The 23,621-nt window shown below is 42.2% G+C and overlaps 1 protein-coding gene across 5 annotated transcripts in view; it reads right to left on the reverse strand.

Moving 5' to 3' along the window:
- CHN1 (chimerin 1) overlaps nt 1-23,621 on the reverse strand; it is a 178,903-nt gene that overhangs the window by 43,550 nt on the left and 111,732 nt on the right. Inside the window, exon 1 of one of the 5 annotated variants that reach the window (XM_014571729.3) lies at nt 7,248-7,476. The exons of the other annotated variants lie outside the window; for them this stretch is intronic. Coding sequence (XP_014427215.1) covers nt 7,248-7,256 — 9 coding nt within the window. The 5' untranslated portion in view covers nt 7,257-7,476. Of the gene's footprint in view, nt 1-7,247; nt 7,477-23,621 lie in introns of those variants that run through there. 5 annotated transcript variants of the gene reach the window in all.

Consider the following 23,621-nt stretch of genomic DNA (forward strand, 5'->3'; position numbering starts at 1 on the left):
GTAGGTAGAGAAGGGGTGTAAGTGGACGAGAGCTGAGGAAACGTTGTTCCAGGTCAGCCATAAAAATGTTGGCGTATTGTAGGGCCATGTGGGTGCCCATAGCAGTGCCACTGGTCTGGAGGTATATGTAGCCACCAAATCTGAAATAGTTGTGTGTGAGGATAAATTCACAGAGTTCAGCCACCAGTTGTGCTGTGGCATCATCAGGAATACTGTTCCTGACAGCTTGTACTCCATCTGCATGTGGGATGTTTGTGTAGAGAGCCTCTACATCCATGGTGGCTAGGATGGTGTTTTCTGGAAGATCACCTATGCATTGTAGTTTTCTCAGGAAATCCGTAGTGTCACGAAGGTAACTGGGAGTGCTGGTGACGTAGGGTCTGAGTAGAGAGTCCACATAGCCAGACAGTCCTTCAGTAAGAGTGCCAATGCCCGAGATGATGGGGCGTCCGGGATTTCCAGGTTTGTGGATCTTGGGTAATAGATAGAACAACCCTTGTCGGGGCTCTAAAGGTGTGTCGATTTGTTCCTGTGTTTGTTTAGGGAGTGTCCTGAGCAGACGGTGCAGTTTCTTAGTGTATTCCTTAGTGGGATCTGAGGAAAGGGGCCTGTAGAATTTGGTATTGGAGAGTTGTCTGGCAGCCTCCTTTAGGTAGTCAGGCCTGTTCATGATGACAACAGCACCTCCTTTGTCAGCCTCTTTGATTATAATGTCAGAGTTGTTCCGGAGGCTGTGGATGGCATTGCGTTCTGCACGACTGAGGTTACCAGGCAAGCGATGCTGTTTTTCCACAATTTCTGCCTGTGCACGTCTGCCTGTGCACGTCATCTCCAGCCTGATCCTGGCCTGCATATTTATTCCTGCCTCTGGAAATTTCCACTACGTGCATCTGACGAAGTGGGTCTTTGCCCACGAAAGCTTATGCTCCTACACTTCAGTTAGTCTATAAGGTGCCACAGGACTCCTCGTCGCCTTTATAGAGGGTTTCCTACTCTCCACCAGGATCCTCCTGACTATGTCCGAACAGAGCTGTTCTTGGCCAGTTAACCACGAAGGTTTCAGGCTTCCAGGTGAAGGGATGGCAGGTTCAGGTGGCATAACCTCCCTTCTCCCAGGTCCAACATGTCTGGGACCAATGGTAGTACAAGGGGCTCCTCCACTGCTAGGTCCAGGAGCATGGGATACCAGTGCTGGTATGGCCATGCTGGGGCTATTAGAATGACCAATGCTGCGCACCTCCTGATCATCAGGAAAACTATGTGCAGTAGAGGGAAGGGCAGGAATGGGTAAAGGTGGTGTTGAGGCCACCGTACCCATAAAGTGTCCCCTAGCAACTCCTCCTCCTGTCCCAGATACGAGCAGTAGCTCAGGTACTTGGAATTTCCCTGAGAAGCCAAGAGATTGAGAAGGGGATAACCCCACTTCTGGAAGACAACCCCCAATATGTTATCTCTGATGGACCATTCGTGGGACTTGAACAATCTGCTGAGCCTCTCTGCTAGTACATTGCAAGTCCCTTGGAGGTAGGATCCCGTGTGCAATAAACAGGTTCCATAGGAGGAGAGGCTCCTTGCAAAGGGGAGAAGAGCAAGCTCCATGCAATTTGATGATATAATGCATGGTTGTAGTGTTGTCTGTTATCACCAGGGCTCAACAAACTACGTAATCTACTCTCCCGTGGAGAGTAAATTACAACCCGGAAGAACCAGGTTCAGGCGATCTGTGCATGCGCAGATCACTGGACAGCACAGCTGGCAAGTGGGGCTCGCTACGGCTCAGCGAGCCCTGGTTATCACCGACACTATCTTGTCCTTCAGGTGGGGTAAGAACGCTAGGCAAGCCAACTTGACTGCCCTGACATTTGACATATATATGGAGAGCACTCTCTCTGGGGGACCATGTACCTTGGGTTCTGAGGTACAAAAGGTGAACCCCAACCCGTGTCCGACGCGTCGGTCATCAGCTGCACTGTTGTTCCATCGCTTGAGGTGGTGGGACTGGTAGTACAGCTCATTGGCACACTACACCCTGTCCTTCTGTGCCTGCTCTGATGGTCTCCCTGTAAGACGAGTGCCCTGGTCAAAGGGGTTTCAGAGGGAGTGCTCTTGGACTGAGCAGTTACTGAGGAGTGCCCGGATGGCTGGGGCTTCTGGGCTAGATGGTACACCCAGGGGGGTCTAGAAGTGCCATTACTGTTAAGGCTACTATTGTAGCAGCCAAGGCTGGTGAGAGGCCAGGTACGGGTGTCAAGACCGGTGCCTAGAATGAGAATGGTACCATGACCTGGATCTATAGGACAAGATCCTGGAGCGTACCAAGTCAACATCCGGTTCCGAGGTGTGTGACTGGCCATTGCTGTCAGCTTCCCTTTATGGGGTGGTGCCGGTGGTGGCATCAGGTGCCAATGCAGACAAAGCCCTGGAATCCAACAGGGCTGGTGCCAGTGGTATAGGTGGTCCCAAGGCAATTACCAGTATGGGGGGGGGGGCTGGTGTGGTAATGGTATCAGTACTGGCGCAGGTCCTGGGGCTGAAGTGTGTGCCTGAGATCTTGGCCACACTGGCAGAATAGCTGACTCCGGTACCAGTGGGGGAAGTCGGTGCTCGTCATCCGCGATTGTGACTGGTCCCGGAAATACGGTAACAGTTTTCAAGTGTAGAATGAGGTGTCTGCCCTGCACTGGCCCTACAAGGATTAAACCAGCCCTGTGAGGGCTGGGGATGTGGAACAAGCCATCAATTAGGGCCCCGCTAGATTTGACCTTAGGATACACAAGGGCTGCTGGAGAAGGGTATCCTGGGAGGGGAGAACCCCAGAGTGCAGGGGCACTGCCACAGAGCAGTACTGTGAGGGAAGAGCACTGTGGGCTTGGAGAGACATGGGCCTGCAGTAACTCAGACGACAGATAATGGGAAGGTGAGACTAGGGTTGCCAGATGGTTTAACCAAAAATACCAAACACCCTTCCCCTTCCCCCCCCAAAAAAACACCAGGAAAAAAATATTCTGTTGAGGAAAAACAAGGGGGAGACCTAAGTTGTTGAGCATGGCCCCTTTAACAAGAGGCTTTTTTGCCGGCAGCCATCTTGTTTTTCTGCTCCAGCCACAAGACAAGCCCCTGCAGAACCAGGTAAGCAGGGTGGGGGGTGGGAGAGGCATCCAGGGGGGCCTGAAGGGGAGTCCAGGGGCTGGGCCCGGTTGCTGAGTGTGTCGTAGGGTTGCCAGGTGTTTTTGTCTCATGGCAGGGGAAAAAAAATCAGAAAATACTGGAGATTTTAGGTGTCCGGTATTTTCTGATTTTTTTTTTTTTTTTTACCAGACAGGAGGTGAAAATACTGGACTGTCTGGGTCAATACCAGACACCTGGCAACCCTATGTGAGACTCTGGCCAGCAGGAAGCGTTCCAAGGCTGAAAAGCGAATTCCCAAAGAGATCAGCAGGAGGTGATATACCAGTGAGTCCCAACCTGTTACAAAGTATGTAAAAGATTGTTTCAAGGAGGAAGAAGAAAATTGTTCTCATTACCCTCCAAGGCTAAGATAAGAAGCAATGGTAGCAAAGAAGATTTAGGCTGGAAATTAGGAAAAACTTCTTTCAGGGCAGTTAAACACTGGAAGAAATTACCTCAGGAGGTTGCAGAATCTCCATCATTATCTATCCTGTTCTTTAAAAAATCCAAACATCTGTCAGGAATGGTCAAGTTCTTACCATTCCTGTCTCGAGTGCAGGGGACTGGGCTAGATGACCTCTTGAAGTCCCTTTCAGTGCTGCGCTTCTATGATTATATTATTTTTAATTTAGAAGAAATTCAACTTTATTTTTAAGTACATATGCATGATTGATCAAAGCAAGATACTTTTTCAGTTGCCACACAAAAACAACATTTGCTTTTTTTTTAAGTTACCTTGATAGAGATGTATGGGTCCAACAACAATGTAAATCCAGAGTACTTCCATTAAAGCCTCTGGTCCCTATTAATTTCAGTGGAGTGACTTGGCATTTAGTGAAGTCAGAAACTGGCCCATTATATCTTGAAAAATAGAAGAGGGAATTCTAGAGATTTCCTTAAAATGCCCTCCCCCCCCAAGTTTAAGTATTTCTAAAGTGAATGAATGAATGTAGCTGCCATTTCAGTGTTAAATCCCATGCTGCAATGGCTTAGTTTTGAAAGTAATCGCCAAAATTTTATTCATACTGAATAACCAAGACCCTACGCATGCAACACTTGCCACTATCCTGACAATAAATCTGGGGAACCCCAATAGTGAATACTCCTATGCCTTTGAGGGGGCAGTTCCATTCTCCTATTGAGCGCCCAAGGCCTGGTGTTCTCCAACACCACATTCCATGCACCAGGAGACTGACCTCTCTCCTGTGTGATTGGCTCCCTTTGTCTTATATGAAACTGGTCTAATCCACGAATATCCCTCAAGTCCCCAGAAAATAGCCTTAATTCACAGGTTACTCCCCTAGCATGGGTGTATTTAATTAGTTAAATCATCTACTCCAATCCTTCACTTGTAGGCAAAGAGGCACAAAGCAAGCTATGACAGCAGAACAAATGCAGAGCTGTTACCAAGCTGTTATTTATGACTAAGACTAGATAAATCACAAACACTCAGCATATTCAAAGGATACCCAGGAAGTTCAGAATTAAGACTGTCACCTTACTCTTAACTCATACTGCTGTGAAGAGAATAGAAGTGCAGCAGTGAGAGTTAAAACTAGAACATCAGCCTGCATGCTTAGTTTTCTTATGCCTGACAACTTACATAATCACTTTATCGCTTGCTCAGGGGCACAAAGGCGTATCAAATGCAGGACAATGAATAAATGCAGGGGGGAGGGACAGAGGAAAGTGTAGCATGACCAACATACTCTCTTCCTTCCCTTCAGATAGCAAAAACCACACTCTGTGAAACCCATCTAGTTAGGGCTCAGTTGATTTTTTGAGGGACAGACTGTTGCCAGCTGGACAAAATATTCCAATAGCAATTGCACAAACAACAAATACAGAGGTGACATAACCTCCTTACTTGTACTCAAAATTCCCTTGTTTACACATCAAAGGATTGCAGTAGCCCTTTTGACCACAGTGTCACACCGGGAGCCCATGGTAACTCACAAATCTGAAGGTTGACTGCTTCCCAGGTTACATTGTGATATCCTGTAAATATGGCCTACATTGTTTGCCCAGGTATGTTTGCCCTTACATTTGGCTGTATTGAAACACATATTGTTTGTCTGTACCCAGCTTACCAAGCAACAGTGAATTTGTAATCACTTGCACCAAAACCATGACACTTTTCATGACTCCAGAAATCTAGTGATCTGAGACTGGTGACTGGTTAGTGACTTGAATAACTGAGTAAACAAACAATATTTAGAAATAGGTACATAAGCATCCCTTAAACATCACTCAAATAAAAATAAATAGCCTACAAAATGGAGCTGCACTTCAATTTCTTAGGTGAATAATCAAGGATCTTATATTTATTCTTCATAATTTGGAATGGCTGTTATAGGGAAGAAGCACATTTTTTTCTATGCAGAGCCCAAAATTATTATATAGATTCTTATATCATGGTGACTTCCGTAGTACCTGAGCACATTCCAGTAAATAGAGCATTAAGCAACATTTGTTCTCTCATCCTCTTCCACATGCATGCTTATGGCTAGAGAAGACAAGGTCAAAGAACTGTACCTTCCACTTGGACGGAAGGTGGTAATGTTTGCAATGGCCTTAGTGTGTGCGGAGGATGGGCAGGGTTAATTTCAATCTTGGAATGGCCAGTGAGAAAGCTCCCTCCTCAGCACAGATGAACATTACTGAGTTGACTTCACCCAGCATAGAACATGGCTAGACAAGCAACGAGGTAGGGCACAAGCTTTGCTTGTTTCACTGTTATACCATCCGCTCATTCCCACACACAGCTGTTTCATTCACCTTGTTAAAAACCAGGAGTATAGCATATCTGGGTCAGGAACAGCCTGTTCAGCACTTAGCACAATGGGCTCCTGACTGAGGCTCAGAGGTGCTAGTATAATACAAACAGTATACAACTATCACCTACAGCAGGGGTGGGGAACCTCCAGCCCATTGGCTGGCTGCATGTGCTTCATCAGGTTTAGCAGCTGGCAGGATGCAAGATAGTTTGTTTACTGAGTGTTGGCAGGCACAGAACCCTGCAGCTCCCATTTGGCATGGTTCAACATTCCTGGCCAATGTGAACTCTGGAAGAGGTGACCTGGTCTGTAGGTTTCCCTCCCCGACCTATAGATACTCTTCTGGAAAATTCTTGCCTGGGGCAACAGTGTCCTAAAAAGAGTCATAGTAACCACAGGACCATAATTAACAGCCTTCACTGAGCACAGTTGATGGCGCCACTCCCCTCATTTTCCATTTTGTCAACTTATTATTTTTCAGCTAATGGCATTATATTTAGCTATCATTTTCTTTTATTTCCTCCTCTTGCCCCTATCCCTTCTCCGATCTGTGGGGACCTCCATCACTGTGACCAACAGATGACTGACATTTATTTCAGCCAGGTATCTTGCACACAAAAATTTCTTGCGCTGCAATTCCTCATGGCAAGCTTTATCCCAAAATGTCCTTTTAAGCCATTGACAAATCCCATAGCACAACATGCTCTAGCATAGATATCAGGCACAATATAACAAAAAGCAGAAAGTGCATTAACAGTAATCTTTCATCATCAGTCATTATCAATAATATACCACATTTGATAATCAAAGATAATCAGGGCTATAAAACAAATGTTCAAATTCGACTTTTAATTATATTTAATACTAAAAACATTAGAAGAAAATTATGATTTATTTCTGGAACGTCCCACAAAATGCTAACCACTTTCCAAATACAGAAGACTCAATTCCTACACCTTAAAGAGTTTACACAGTTCCTTTTGTCAAGAACCCCAATAATTTTCAACTCTTTAGAAGTGAAATTTCTGATAGTAACAAATTTATATGGAAAAATTAATTTAAAAACACAGATCCTTATCTGATCTACTCCAAAGCCATGTTCTCATAAGCAGTTTGTACATTAAAATCTTATATCTTTTTAATTAAATAAATTAAATTTGTGGATAATAATTGTTTGGTCCACAAAGCTCTCTCTGATTTGAGTTAATTTTCAGTATTCTTGGAATAGGAAGCTCAGAGTTGGATATAATATGTGCAGGCATTATGCACGTTTCTTTTTATCTCTTGTTAATATTTTCTTACCTCATGCATAATATTTCATATCCACATCAATCTTCTCATGGCAGTCTGCACTCTGCCCCTTATATTAGCCTTTTTTGGTTCTGTGTAATAATTCAATCTAGAGTGATTCAATATACTTTGTAATTGAAAACTGCAGCTCATTAATTTCTAAACATTCTTTGTATTTCATGCTACACCTGTTCTTTTGGCACAGCCAGTAGTCTGACTTCATCCATATCCTCCGGGTAAGCTATGTTGCTAAGATACATGTATTGTCACAATTTCTCCCTCTAACATACTTTCAGTTCGTGATCATACTTGTTTAGCATAATTAAAGACTGAAAAGTGCTAACCCCTTTAATGCTTACTAAAATAATTCTGGATATACCCCTAGTAATCAGGATGAGTTTACAGTATTAAAATATTTTTATTGAAAAAAATATTTTGGATTATAAGATTTGCAGGTAACATTATTCCAGATCCTAATGTGATTTCATAACCATTCTGGAGTCCCTTGCTGATCATCCAACACTAAAAAAGTGCTCAGAACTGTGCTGTACCACAGTATCTACTAGCATCTCCCCCAGGCACTGATCCTGTATTTACTGAGTGCAAGATTCTGCATCGGTGCAGTTAAACCTGCATTCAGTGAACTACTGGACTGGGCTCAAGACTGATATACCAGCAAGGTTAGAGTGCTGAATTAAAAAAAAAAAAAAAAAAAAAAAAAACGGTCAGATTCTGCCCAAGCACCAAATCCTATTTGCCTTACATATGCTCTCAGGTATACTGAGTGTAATGAGTTGTTCTGAATTAAATCTGGAGTAAATGTGATCAGAGCTTGATTGAAGATCTCCAGCAGTGGAACTACATTCTAAAGAAGTCTCAGAAATCAAATCCTGAGGTTACCACCACCAGTAGTGTCTCTAATATATAATTTACCAAGAATTTTAAACATGTGGACAATAGTCAGAGAGATAATTTGAGTGCTGACCATTAGGCATGTTCATGTTAAATTTGGGTTCTACTTTAGGTACAATAAGAAAATGTCAAGAAAAAAGAGGAGGATGAATAAAGGGAATTACTAATTGCAGGGAGCTTCTACACCACCACGTGATTTAAAATATTTAAGCAGGAAAAACAAAGAAAATTTCTCTCTTACAAAGACAATTAGAAAATAAATGAAAAGATGAGAAAACCTTCTCATGCCTGTAATTTCTAACTTTTTTATTACACTGTTCAGGTGCTTTTTGTTCTCGTATAGTTTCTATCACCACAGAACCACCATTGGCTTTGATAACTTGGGCAACTGGGTGCTCTTGGGCCTTAACTGGGAGTGTCTTTGTTTCAAACTATAGTAGTAGGCACTATCGAGTCTAAAAGTTAGAGCAACCAATATCCTAGACTTGGAAAACCAGTCAGTCTATATCCTATTTGAATGGTTCAATTCCTCCCCTCCCCCATATATATTAGTTTTCTCTCTCATTTACTACCTCTTTGTCTCCTGTGTTATTCTACTATATTTTCCTTCCATGTGAATATATATGGGAGAGGGAAATAAACTCACCCGTATTTCTGGTTGAAGTGATGACTTGCAAGAAATACCACTCTGAGGCTATGTCTAGGCCACAAGCTTTTTTTGGAAGAATCTTTTCCTGAAGAGATCTTCCAGAAAATCTTTTTTTGAAAGAGAGCATCTACACAGCAAAAGCACAATGAAAAAGCGATCTGCTTTTTCGAAAGATAGCGTCCAAACTGATTGGACGCAATCTCGCATTTCAGTTGTGATTAATGTGAATGGAATGGCCACGAGAGCACCTGTGCTTTATTCCTGGAGACCTCTTTCAAAAAAACACTCTCTTCCACGTCCACACATGTCTTTTTCCGAAAACACTTTTTTGGAAAAAAGCTTCTTCATCATAAAAAGAGGTTTGCCACTGTTGGAAAAAACCCTCTCTTCTTTTGACTTTCTGTCGAAAGAATGCAATAGCAGTGTGGGCATCAGTGTAGTTTTTCTAGAAAAACTCTGCAGTGTAGACATACCCTGAGAGTCAGCAATTCAAGGGATGAAGAAACTATCATCTCAAAAGGGGGAAAACAGCAGTTCTGCGAAAATGTAAAACAGTTTCTTCACTTTAAAAATGCATCATTCTGAAAATGGGTTGCCACCAACTCACTTCTCAAGCAAAGATTTGTGCAATATTAGCTAAGTGGCTTGGGGGAAAAAGTCAGCATGCAGCCAGAATAGATAGTTTCTATCCCAACGGTGGGTTTTGTTTATTTTTAATACAATTGACACAAGTTTTTCTTAAAACACAACTTTTAGATGAAGCACAGGTAATCTACCTATTGCCAATGCAAAAATCTGGTATTTCATTTGGAATATGAGGTGAATCATCTTTGGAAAAATATTTTGCTTTTCTGAACATCAAAACACACTGATGTTAAAAATTCATGCGTAAAGTATCATTTCATGTTTACAACTCATCCATTAGGATTAAACGGAACACTGAACTAACAGATGTGTCTTATTCTGCTTATTCAGCCAAGTTATTTCCCCTTTTAAAATTACCCAGGCTCTTTTTAATGGTCATTTTTCCAGACCAGAAGTTTAAAAAAAGCCCTACTCTTTCTTGTTTTAATACTACTAAGATCAGTCAACACATTTTAAGGATTTTAACTTTAAAAAAAAGTTACGATTATTATTATTTTTATTCTCAGCTTTAAAAATATCATAAAAGAACCCATTGCCTTGACATAAGTTATTCAGTGACTACTAGCATATCAACTTGCTGAGCAAGGCAACTGTCTTAAAAATCTTCTATTTATTACAAAGGTGGTTGTCTGTTCAGAAGTCTTTTGTCAGTTTCAAAGCACCAAGCTGCAGGTTTAAATGCTACCAGCATTTGGAATTTGAAGTGAATAAAAAGCTGTCATTTAGGATCTGAAAAAAAAATTCAGCTCCATGAAGAATACAAATATGCATGACATTACTTTGAATTTTCATACATTTGTATTAAACACATTGCAACTTCAAGCAGATTCTATCATGACAATGTTTGAATGCAAATACATCTCACTTCCATATTCACTTTGGTAACTGCTTCATGATAACTTTTTCTGAACTGTAAAAATCACTCCAAAATACTTCTCACCCAGTAAAACATTTGAGATATAATATAATGCTTATTAAATACTTCCCAACTATGTTTAGTACAAAACCAGACAATATAAACTTTCATTTCCATATTCATCTACTCTTGCCTAGGAAAGGGCAAAGCTACTTGCTCTTTAAATGCTAATACCCCTGATTCGCACACTGAAAACTAAGAACATACATCCAGTAATAAAGTATAATAATACGGGACATTATATATGGCAACAAACATCTTACTCCTGTAGACATACCAGTTTATTTTGTACTTCGACACAATATCCAAAAAGTGACTAGGTTTGTAAGAGTTTATAACTTTCTAATTCTAATGAAAAAATGTCCAGTCTGGTGTCCTTGCTGAAGACTAAGTGTGACAAGATTGCAGCAATAAAAGTAAGCATTTTTATGTAGGTAACTAAACTGCTCTCCTGACTTTATTCAAATGAAAATGTTTAACTATGAGCTTACAGTAAAAGCATTGAGAATTTAATTTTAAAAGGATTAGTTCTGACAGTTAAAAAGGAATAAAAATAGGGGTAAGAACAAGATGGCTAATACAGCTTTAACCAATGGGGTATATAATAGCTCCAGTTTTTACCTCTTAACACATCTAAAAAATTCATTTCTGTCCAGATCTCTAACAAATGTGATAGCTTTATTTTCTTTCTGTTATCACTTCTACCCAAGTATTTTACTCTCCACAGGTCATCAAGGTTGGGGTAACCACTGATGAATAGAAAATTGTAATTGCACCAGATGCTTGCCTACCATGGATTAAATAACTGAAGGCAGAGGACGACAGACCGATTATGAGCTCTACATAGAAACCTGATAATGTGGATATCTATGCATGATGACTTAAAAGATAATTGGCATAAAAGAAGTTATTCTTTTAAGGGGGAAAACATTTCTACACCTTAAGAAGGAGAAAATGGTTGAGAGCTTTATGTATGAAATGGGTAGCCTATTAAGGTGGTAAGAATATATGTATGACGAATATCTCACTTTACATTTGAAGAAGAGTCTGATATCAGTGATATTAACTCTTAAAATACAAAGCATTAGAATCTTGGGCTTTGGATCACAAATGTTTCAGAATGAAGAGAGTTATGAATGCCACCACTTCCTGCAGTCTCTGGGAGTCTCACCCAAGTACTGGCTCGATCTGACTCTGCTTAGCTTATTAGATTAAAAAGTCAGAATTCAAGGTGATTATCAGCAGCTATACAGTGTTACATTATAAAATCAAAGCATGATAAAAACCCCTTGTAAATAACAAAATTATCCCTTTATAGCTCTCCTTATACAAAAAGACCAGCATGTCTCCTGTGGAAGTGATTAGTAATAAAAATTAATTAGGACAAGCCAGATGGAAGGAGGAGGGCAAAATAAAAACAACATCTACAGCCCAGGAAACAGCCTGATAAGCAATGGAACTGACAGTCAGCAAACTAGCTACAGAGCATTACAATTTGAGGGAATTATAGTTAAGCAGGCCTATTGCATACATAAAAATTACCATTAAATGCCACCTTAAGAAACAATGATCTAAAGGCTCACCTTATTCTAACTATGACTACAGGAAGAATAGTATCACAAATGGGAATATACTTTTCCTAAAATCCCCTCACCATTTCCTCAAATGACCAATTTGAGCCTTCTGAAATTATTTTCCCTGAAGATCCCTCATTGTAACCCGTGAATAAAATAGATGTACACAGTTTATAAAGATAATACATCATTGCATTATGCAGTGATGAGCCTTCAGTGTGACCTTCTCTCCTTGACATCTCAGGAGATGAAAAGGAGAGACCTGAACTCCACCAGCATAGTTCTCACCCAGACTCTGCCGTCTCTGTGCCCTCCTCCACCTCTGTACGGTTTTGCAGTGATGGACAACAAGATATTTGGCTTTTGGTCAGACCGAACTATATTTGGAAGAGAGATCTGACCCCTACTTCTGGAAATGCTTGGGCATACAGGGTGGAAAGCCCTTAGTAGTATCAGGAATCTCATTTCCTCAGAGCAGACAGCTGTATCATCTTGTAAGCTGTATACAGGAGCTGATTTTCCAGACCAGTTATTATTTGGGGACAATTAATATTTCTCAACTTCTGCTGCACCATAGGCTTGTCCGAAGCATCATTCTCTGTATCCCTCTGTTCCAGGCAGCTTCCTCATATGTCTGAGCAAAACTGAGTGTGTGTGTGGGGGGGACAGGGAGGGGAGGGGACGGGGGGGGCCCTCCTGATTGCTGATTCTCCTTCCAAATACCCAATGATTTTGGAAGACCTTGAGAATCCGTTCAGGGTTAAAGCTAGGGATATAAAATCCCATTTAAAATGTTAACTGGTTAAACGATATGTTTAACTGGCCTGCTGCATCACTAGTGGAAGGGGCTGCTGGAGTAGACTCCCACCCACAGCACAGGCAGGGGCTGCTCTGACTGGGCCATGTGCCAGTTTACCTTTTACATCCCTAGGTAAAGCAGGACAAGACAGAGGAAAAGAGCAACACTTCCCTCTTTGCTCCACCTGACAATTAACCTTCTGTCCTTTACTGCAGAGGAATTAAGCTAGTGTGAACCACAGGAATTTGGTCTGCAGAAGGTAGGCAAATATGAATGCCTCCCTCCTTGTCTTCTCTTGCAGTGGGAAGAAAAGCAACAAGCTCTAACAGCATATCAGGATTGCAGTGCCATGACAGCCTCAGAAGTTTCATTGGGGTTGATGCACTAACCTCACTGGAACTCTAATTCTGTGAACTGCCTAAGTTCCACCTGGAACATGCATCTTTTCAAAGGTCTTAGCAGGTGTGTATTAATGAGGTGATACTCTTCTGGTTCCAGGAAATAAGAAGGAAGCCCCAAACCAACTTTCCTTCAATTCCCAGCCTATGCTATGACCACTTAAAAATGAAGGAAATTCCCAAGAAAGTTTAGTATGTAATGGTTGGGATGTTCTTAAGAGTATCAGAATTTAAGAAACAAAAGCAACCTCCCTCCCCAAACCTCCAGTAAGAAATGGCTATACTTTGCAAATAAGGCACTCAGGCTACTTTAGATCTCTGTAAGATCTTATTTCATCTAACAGATTCATTTGATTAGTGCCTCCAGAAGCAGACTTCTTCAATTTTAATGTTACAGCAATGGGCATGCTTTACAGCCTTCGTAATAGTCATTCATGGTACTAATACAGACATTTTACAAATTCCTAACCTGAAAATAAAAGGGCATATTGAAGGCAATCATTCTCCAGTCTTTGCTGAGGGCCTGATTTGGTGACTCAAGGAGAATATTCAGTCCTAACAGGTAAGACACTGTGGTTCCACATGGCAGTCAATTATCCTAGTATAATTAGAGAGCTAAAGCCTCTCTGTAGATTAAACTCATTTGCCTAGCAGTATTAGAGCACTTGAGTGAAAAGAGCAAAAGTTAGTATAGTGAGAAATCATCTTAAGTATCAGAGACATGTGTATATTAGATAGACAACTGAATTACTGTTCTGTGGTGCACATTCTTAATACAGTAAAACTCCATTAGTCCAGCATCCAATGCTCCGGGACTCCTGATGGTCTGGCATCATCAGGAACCCGGAAGTGCTGGGGCAGCCGGACAGGCTTCCCCCATTCAGCTGCTGCTGAAACTGACCAGCAGCTGAATCGGGGAAGCCGGGAGCAGAGCAGCTGGGGTACTGCCAGGTTGGTCTCGTAGCGCTGCCCCTCGGGGCTGCGGGACCAACCCGGCAGCACTCCAGCTACTCTTGGGGACGCCTGGGGCAGAGCAGCTGGAGTGCTGCCGGGTTGGTCCCGCAGCGCCAAAGGACGGCACTGCGGGACCAACCCGGCAGGACCCCAGCTGCTCTGCCCCAGGGGTCCCCGATTCAGCCGCTGCTGAAACAGATCAGTGGTTGATTCCAGGAAGCCTGGGGCAGAGCTGCTCTGCCCCGGGCTTCCTGGAATCAGCCGCTGATCTATTTCAGCAACGGCTGACTTGGGGACCCCTGGGGCAGAGCAGCTGGGGTGCTGCTAGGTTGGTCCCACAGCACCAAGGGGCGGCGCTACGGGACCAACCCGGCAGCACCCCAGCTGCTTTGCCCCAGGCGTCGGGATTCAGCCGCTGCTGAAACTGACCAGCAGCGTCAGTTTCAGCAGCAGGCTGAATCCGGACACCTGGGGCAGAGCAGCTGGGGTGCTGTGGGGTTGGTCTCGTAGCGCCGCCCCTCGGCGCTGTGGGACCAACCCAGCAGCACTCCAGCTGCTCTGCCCCAGGCGTCTCCAAGAGCAGCTGGGGTGCTGCCAGGTTGGTCCCGCAGCCCCGAAGGGCAGCGCTACGGGACCAACTGGGCAGTACCCCAGCTGGTCTGTCCCAGGCGTCCCCAAGAGCAGCTAGAGTGCTGCTGGGTTGGTGCCGTAGCGCCGCCCCTCGGCGCTGCGGGACCAACCCGGCAGCACCCCAGCTGCTCTATTGCAGGCATCCCCGATTCAGCTGCTGTTGAAACTGACCAGCAGCGGCTGAATCAGGGACGCCTGGGGCAGAGCCGGACTATTGTAAGGGGAGGCTATGAGGGGTCTGGGGTGGCATCCCCTCCCACCCCACTCCAGACCCCCCTTCTGATAGTCCGGCATATCTGATAATCCGGCACCCCCTGGGTCCTAAAGGTGCCGGATTATCGGAAGTTTACTGTAGTATACCTACAAGGAAGGGGACAAGGTGCCTTGTGTTAGAATACACCTGTAATACAACTGTAACTGAGCATTTCCTAGATTTTTAATGTCTTATGTAATGTATATATACATTTTAACTTATGTTCTTGATAGGCAATAATGCACGTAAACTCCTGATAGGTGCCTGAAACTTTAACTTCACCTTAATGACATGATTGTGTGATCATTACAACCACAATTTTGGACACACAAATTACTTTGTAGGGTCTGAGGGATTAATTGGAATCGGCTTAGAGACAGTCTTTTTATAGATATCCTCGTAAATAAAGTGAGTCAGTGGTCAGCTGAGCACCTATTCTGAATTAGCAAGGATAAAGGGTAGAAAATATTCCAAATAACTTGTAACAACTATAACCCTGCCACCTCTTGAGGGCACACTGAACCCTTGATTACTAAAACTATGTGCTGTCTTAGCCCCTGTTGGCTTATTTCTGCTTCTGGACATCCAAAAAGCAAGTGTCCAAGAATGTATTCATCCACCTATGCAGTTACACAAGGTGGTCTCTGCTTTCACTGGCTCCAGGGCAAACAACGTGAATATAATCTATATAGGATCAACTTGAAGGCCACATGGAAGCTACATCTAGTCCAGCCTAGTCTATGTCTGCTAAGCAAAGCTGACCAACAGGGATACTTCATACTTTTTGTTGACTCCAGTTCAGATTCCAGATCAGTTTCATGTTTCTCATCCTTAGCTTTAAAGTCCTCAGTGACAAAGAGTTACATATTATCAGGGACCGCCTCTTCCCCCCTGTACTCTGCCACAGAAATTTTGACCAATGATCCTGAGGCTGAAATTTTCAGAGGCATAATGTTCTTTCCATAGAGAACTATTACATAAAACGCTGCCACTGAAGATCTCCATGAGACTGACGGTTGTCATTTAAGGCCCAGTGGAAGCTCTTTAAGCAGATTTTTCCTCAGCACCTCAGAACTATCACTTGAGATGGCAGCTTAAATTAGGGACAACACTCAGGTCTATCTTCAAACATATATAATTGTGACCTTAACTTTGTTTATGGCTCCTGGATACAATGGTAATGGGTGTATTAGAAATATATAAAGATTTATACTACCTCCAGTCTCTTAGCAGACTCAGGAGCTTGCATGAAGAACTTGTTTTCAATTAAGGCATCTTGGGAAGATTTTAAATATTTATTGTTCTAGATCTCTGTGATCAGCATTGCGTGCAGAATCAGATCCAATTTATTGTCATGGGAAGGAAAGAATGGCTCTCACTATTATCAATATTAAAAAATAAAAAAATTGTTAAGAGGACTACTACTCTAAGATTTACATAACATTTCCCATCTCAGTCTATACATTGGTGTGATGGACTAGAAGGGCCTTGTTCACAGCCTGTGTAATTATTTTTATTGTAACTTTTCTTGAAGAAGTGTCAGTCATGTTTTATGTTATGTAAATAACAATGACTATTAATGAATCTGCCACAGTTTAAACGTTTAAAAGTCAAGGGAGGGCAAATACCAGACCATGGGCCAAATCGGGTCTGCCAGGGTTAGCCCCTGATGGGCCCCCATACAATTGTATTAATCTACACCTCTGCAGCTGTGGGGGAATGCAGCTCCTGTTGGCCGCCATTCCTGTCCAATGAGAGCTGAAAATATAGTGACAGCAGCCCAACAGGGGGTTACCCTGGTGAACTGCCTTGGTTTTATTGCCCATCCTGAACTAAACACTTTCTCTGAGACAGAGAATATATAAAAGAACAGCTAAGCATTAGATAGACTTCACTTTTACACTTTTTAAAAATACCAATATTTTACTGAAGTAAAAGGTGACAATGTTAATTTAAATCAGTGCCAGATAATTGACAATGACCTTGCAAAAAGTGAAATATTGATTAATTTCATAAAGCTACAATCTTACATGAAGCATTTAACTGAATCAATTGATCTGTTTGTGGGACACTAACTCTATTGTGATAATTACCTTCTGAAGAAGGGGAAGTTACACTGATTTGTCAGCTATTCAAGAAATGAAGTGCAGAACAGGCTATGTCTCTGTGGTACTGGGAACTACGGCCATTTCTGCATTAGGCCATGCAGCCAGAACCAGAATTAGGCTAATCTGAACTACCGTTACACCTCGTTCCATCGTTCCACGAGGAGTAACGGTAGTTCGAATTAGAGAGCCTAATTCGAACTACCTACTCCGTGCTGCGTGTAGCTGCGGGCACGGAGTCCGAACTACCGGGGATTTAAAAATGGCAGCGCCCGGCAAGATGCAAATGAAGCCCGGGATATTTAAATCCCGGGCTTCATTTGCAACTTTGATTGACTACATTAACCACCCTAGTTCGAACTAGGGTAGTAGTGTGGACATACCCTATTTTTCATGGTCTTTAAAACCTTCTCAAGCCAGCTATTAAGACTCTCCTATCAACCACAATAATATTTTAAAATTATCCAAGATACACCAGTTTCTACTGATACAAATTAAAGTTCATTTCTATAAAGAAGCACCTCATGTTCTCTTGGATTCCTAAACACTGCTACTTGCCAAAATAACCACTACGCCTACCACTCTATTTTATTTTGATGTTTGAGGTGTGCTTTGTGGCCGCCCTATTTCCTCTGTGCTTTTATGACAGAATGTGAATTTACAACCTCCAATGGCTGTTCCCCAATCAGGCCCCATGTGTCCTTGTGCTCCTTTTGCTCTTCTGCAGAAATTATTTTTACACATCACCATTTGTCTCACTCATGACAATAGGCAGGCCTGTATCATACCCTGATCAGAACGTCTGCAGAGTCTGCAGGTGTATGGCATTGAGGTGTGGATACAAGCTCATCCCTGCTTTAGACAGAGAAGCTTTTTCCTCCTTTGTGCATGGAGAAAATGCAAGGTTTTATACCTAAAAGGTGAAAAATTAGGGAGAAGCTATAAAGCTACAGGGTAAGGCTTATAAAGATGCACATCCATAAAATACAGAGCCCTGCAGAAGATATTTTCTCCTCCAACTATTAGAATAATTCCCTTCAATGAACATTACTATAAACACAATTCAAATAATAAAACAGCATCTTCTGTAATTTTTAACTTTGTACAATTTTCTTTCCATCTGTTGTTAGACTTGTCTAGTTCCAATCAAATTATATATTTCAGTTTGATCAACAGGGATTTCTATCACAGAAGACAAAGAAAAACTTTTCAATCTATTTATAAAAACAATCCAGAATGAGGATATAGTTGCTTTATACTGATTAAATCATTCTAATGATCATTTATATTAATATAAACAATGGGGAAATGTAAGTTATCTATAAATATAACCTTTAAATGAATAGCAACAAGTATCAGCATGCCATAAAAATATAAGGAGCTTCAGGGGGTAGCCGAGTTAGTCTGTTACAGAAAAAAACAACAAATGGTCTGGTAGCACTTTATAGACTAATGACACATGTAGATGGTATCATGAGCTTTCATGGGCACAGCCCACTTCTTCAGATGACTGGAGTTAAGAGTTGGGGATATGAAAACTCGAAATAAATAGGAGAGGGAAAGAGAAGGGGGGAGAGAAAGAAAAAGGGAGAGGTGATAGGAGACAGAGCATCATTAAGTATCTGGAGAATGGGCACTTAAATTTAAGCAGATAAAAGGCAAAGTCAAAAAATAGATTCCTAAAACAGGAAGGATACCACTCAGGGAGCTGTTAGCACCTTCAGTGGTTATTAAGTAGGTAGAGTCCCCACCAGCCCATATCACTAGTGAGTCCATTAGCATGTGAATTGAATTTGTGGATGAACTGGGATTCCAGGGCTTCTCTGTGTATTTGGCTTGTAGAGCTGGTTTGTGACAAGACAGCTACTTGCAGGTCTGTCAGACTGTGATTAGAGAAGCTGAAATGCTCACCAACAGGCTTCTGTATATTCCCTTTACGTATATCCGATTTATGTATATTGATTCTTTCCCACAGAGACCGTCCAGTTTGTCCAATATATATAGCAGTGGGGCACTGCTGGCATTTGATGGCATAGATCAAATTACTGGATGTACAGTCAAATGACCCTTTGATTTTGTGGCTTATGTTGTTTGCTCCAGTGATGAATTCGCCAGTGTAGATATGTGGGCAGAGTTGGCACTGGTTCTGCTTTAAGTGTAGAAAAAATGCTATCTATTTAATCTTGTATTTAGCTGTAACACTCTATGTACTTTTCCCAGACAGAAGTTGGTCCAATAAAATATATGAACTCTCCCACCTAATGTCAATAGTATCCTGGGGCTGACATGGCAATAGCAATATTGCATACTTTCTATAGCAGACAGTTTTTAAAAAAGGCTAGGGAAACATTTCCTTTTAACCAGTGTTTTTAGTCACTTTCCACTAAGCATTTCTTAAATACATATTGCATTTTACACAAGTGACACAGCATTGATATTAAAACACAGATTGTGTACAACATGATTTATAAAACTTAGCTGAGAGTGGTAAATACTCAAGATGTGTTGCATGAAGTCACTAGGTGGGTCTATATCAGGGCTGGGCAAGATACCAAGATGTGGCCTGGGAGCTGGATCTGGCTCTCCTAACACTTTAATCTGGCCCATGGGCTTCATCTGGCTGCTTTATATCCTACTGCCCATTCGACCAAATTTCTAGGCAGTAGCTCAAGCAGCAGAATCCTAATTAAATGGCTCATGGTCAGAGCTCTACCCTGTCAGGGACCAGAGCTGCAAGCCCTTTAAATAGTCACAACAACCGTGGGAAGCTGACAGACAACGTGATAATGGTGGGGCTAGGAGCTGCGAGCCCTTTGCTATGTTTTTAATCCAAAGTCTCTGGCCCCAGACACCTCTGTGGGGAGGCTAGTCTCCAGTCCTGCCACTTCTACCCCAAGCCCTTCCGGGTGGTGGAGCCGGCCCATGACCATGCACCAAAATTCATTAAGTGGTTCTCCTGAGAAAATTATTGCTCATCCCCGATTTATACTGACCAGGTGAACCACAAACTGTTTGAATGCTCATCTTGTTAGCTGAGGTATGACTCTGATGGGGCTAGGAGTAGTGCAGATATCTGGGCGCGGGGGTGAAGACAGATCAACCGGAAGAAGCCGGGGCAGTGCTCCATGTATTCTCTCTGCTTCCTTCTCACTTGCCTTCATGTGTATGGGAGGGGGTTGATTCTCCCTTTCCCTTCCCTCACTTTCTTATGCTGCAGTGATGGAAGGCAAGAAGGAAGCCTATCCATTCCACAGCTGCTGCCATGGAGGGTGGGGGCAACTGACTGGCTCCTCCCTCAAGGAACTAGATAGGAAGGAAGGTTGCTATGATATGCTGTGATGCCTCTTTTTGACCCAATCAGTTAGTCAAAGTTTGGGGCCATGGGATTTTCCATCAGAGGTGGAAGTGATGGAATCCAGTATTTAATTTGACGCTCTCTTGCTTATTTACAAGGAAAATACAAGGCCATGCTTTTCCAAATGTAGAAGAAACAAGATAGTTTCTTATCTTATAGCCCCAAGCATCTTTAGCCAACAGCAGACACCCAAAACTTTCTAGCTTTGTCTAGAGACTTACACCATACTCACGGGCTGCTACTTGGCTTTCTTACTTTTTGCCTCTCTGTGTTTCAGTTTGTTCTCTCCTCTTTTCTCACACACACACTTTACTAAAAATAATGCTCAGCAAACACCCCTCCCCCTGCCCTATATAAAACTTAAGTGTGAGTTCCCATATCCCCTGTTGTCTTAGGTGGGGGGTTGTGATTAATTTAGCCATACAGCTAACTAACTAAAGGGTGTGTTTACACCTAGCAACCTAATAATTTTTTAACTCAGCGCATAACAAGGTTTCTGTCAGCTCAGAATAACTGCATAGATGAGCAGTCATTTTGGGTTTCCTGGTTCACTTTCCAGTGAGGCTCTGGAAGCAGGTCTAAGGGTATAGAAGGTGCATAACCTACACAACCACCCTCATGCTTGCGGTACCTGGTGTCATGGAGGCCAGTTGAAATCCACACTAGGACAACTTTGTTAAGGTAGTTTGGGGGTGTTACCCTAGTTTAGTAATAGTTTTAAATGATGTTGCAGCCTCTGAATTTATCCATGCTATGATGTGTGTTCATGTCTCACTAATTACATCTATACTGTAATACTCCCCCTTTCCCCCTCCCCCATGGCAGCAAATCTCAGGGCCAAGGTCAACTGATTAGGGCTCTCACCGGCAAGGGGAAGGGTATCAGGATATATCTACTTGCAGTAAAACACCCACAGATGGCATGTGTCAACTGACTCCTGCTCAGGTTGCTGGGTTCTAACACTGCAGGTGTCAGGTTCCCTAAGCCCAGACTCTGGGATCCTTCCCCTGCATGGGGTGCTGGACTTTGGAACCCTTCTCTTTCACGGGGTCCCAGAACTTGGGTTCCAGACTTAGCCTGGACCTCTAAATTACAATGTTTTATTGCTATAGCCCACGTCCTGTAAACCTAAATCAAATAACATGAGCTAGCCAGGGGTGTTTTATTTCAGTGTAGACATATCCTTAGAGATCAGGCTCCAGTGAAAGTGGGAACATTTGCACTCCTATTTTTAGTCTTGTAGTTCAAACCCAAGACAGCTGACCCTGCCTCTGAGACTCGCTGCTGTGATTTTTGTTTTTTTAGGGTGTTTTTTTTGCAGTGTAGATTGACCAATTGTTTCTGTGTCCACATCAATAAGGTTCCAAAAACAAACAATAAGAGACTTTCAAAAACAAGCCAATCCAGACTGTTAAACATTAGAGACACAAATCAAATTTGGCTGCTTATTTCCTCCAAACAAATGGTGTGGGATGTGGCAATTACACAAGTAATTTCTCTAAGGCTTTTCATCTAAAATTTCAGTTTGTGAGATCTACTTAATAGTTCTTGATCTATTCCATGAGGAAAAAAAAGTCCATTTTTACTGATGGAAGTCTTACTTGACAGCATCTATCTAAGAAAAAAAATAGTGTCTTTCTATAATAGCCTCCTCTACAATTCTCACACTGTACAAACTTTACCTGCAGTGTAGAAAATGCTGTGACATGAAACAACAACATTTTATTATCTGTTCACAAAATGACTTCGAAGATAGCACTTTGAATACTATGTGAAGTATGATAAATGTGAAACAACAACCCTCTCCCTCCCTGACATTACCACCAATACCCACATGATCAGGGTGATTTTCCCTCACTGTCAGGATCCATAAAATTCAGTACTAAGAGCTTGATGTTATGATGTTCTGAGTCTGCTAAATTGCCAGTGTGTTCATTGGAATTGGAGAAATGAACTGAAGAACTTAAATACTGAAGAAAAGGAATATAAGGTTATTTACACAGTTTATGCTATTTTACTCTTACACTTGTCATTTATGGAAAGGCACAAAATGAGCTCAAACTAGCTAGAGACATGAAGGATAACAAGAAGACATTCTATAAATATATTAGAAGCAACGGCAGGAGAGGCCCACTGCTCAATGTGGAGGGAGAAACAGTAACAGGCAATTTGGAAATGGCAAAGGTGCTTAATGACTTCTTTATTTCAGTCTTCACCAAGAAGTCTGATGGTGAAGGAATGCCTAACATAGTGAATGCTAGTGGGAAGGGGGTAGGTTTAGAAGATAAAATAAAATAAAAGAACAAGATAAAAAGTTAGATGTCTGGAAGTCACCAGGGCCTGATGAAATGCATCCTAGAATACTCAAGGAGCTGCTAGAGGAGGTATCTGAGCCTTTAGCTATCATCTTTGAAAAATCATGTAAGACAGAAGACTGGAAAAAGGCAAATATAGTGTCCCTCTATAAAAAAGGAAGTAAGAACAACCCAGGAAACTACAGGCCAGTCAATTTAACTTCTGGGCCAGGAAAGATAATGGAGCAAGTTATTAAGGAATTAATCTGCAAACATCTGGAAGAAAATAAGGTGATAGGTAACAGCCAGCATGGATTTGTAAAGAACAAATCATGTCAAACCAATCTGATAGGATAACAAGTCTTGTGGATAAGTGAGAAGCAATGGACATGGTATACCCAGACTTTAGTAAGGCATTTGATATGGTTTTGCATACTCTTCTTATCAATAACCTAGGCAAATACAACTTAGATGGGACTACTATAAGATGGGTGCATAACTGGCTGGATAACCATTCTCACAGAGTAGTTAATGGTTCACAATCATGCTGGAAGGGCATAATAAGTGGGGTTCGGCAGGGGTCAGGTTTGGGACCGGTTCTGTACAATATCTTCATCAATAATTTAGATATTGGCATAGATAGTATGCTTATTAAGTTTGTAGATGATACCAAGCTGGGAGGGGTTGCAACTGCTTTGGAGGATAGGGTCATAATTCAAAATGACCTGGAAAACTAGAGAAATGGTCTGAGATAAATAGGATGAATTTTAATAAGAACGAATGCAAAGTACTCCACTTAGGAAAGAACACTCAGTTTTACACATACAGAATGGGAAGTGACTGTCTAGGAAGGAGTACTGCAAAAAGGGACCTAAGGGTCATACTGAACCACAAGCTGTATA

Source organism: Pelodiscus sinensis, chromosome 7 (assembly GCF_049634645.1).
Source record: "Pelodiscus sinensis isolate JC-2024 chromosome 7, ASM4963464v1, whole genome shotgun sequence".
NCBI classification, from domain to species: Eukaryota; Metazoa; Chordata; order Testudines; family Trionychidae; genus Pelodiscus; species Pelodiscus sinensis.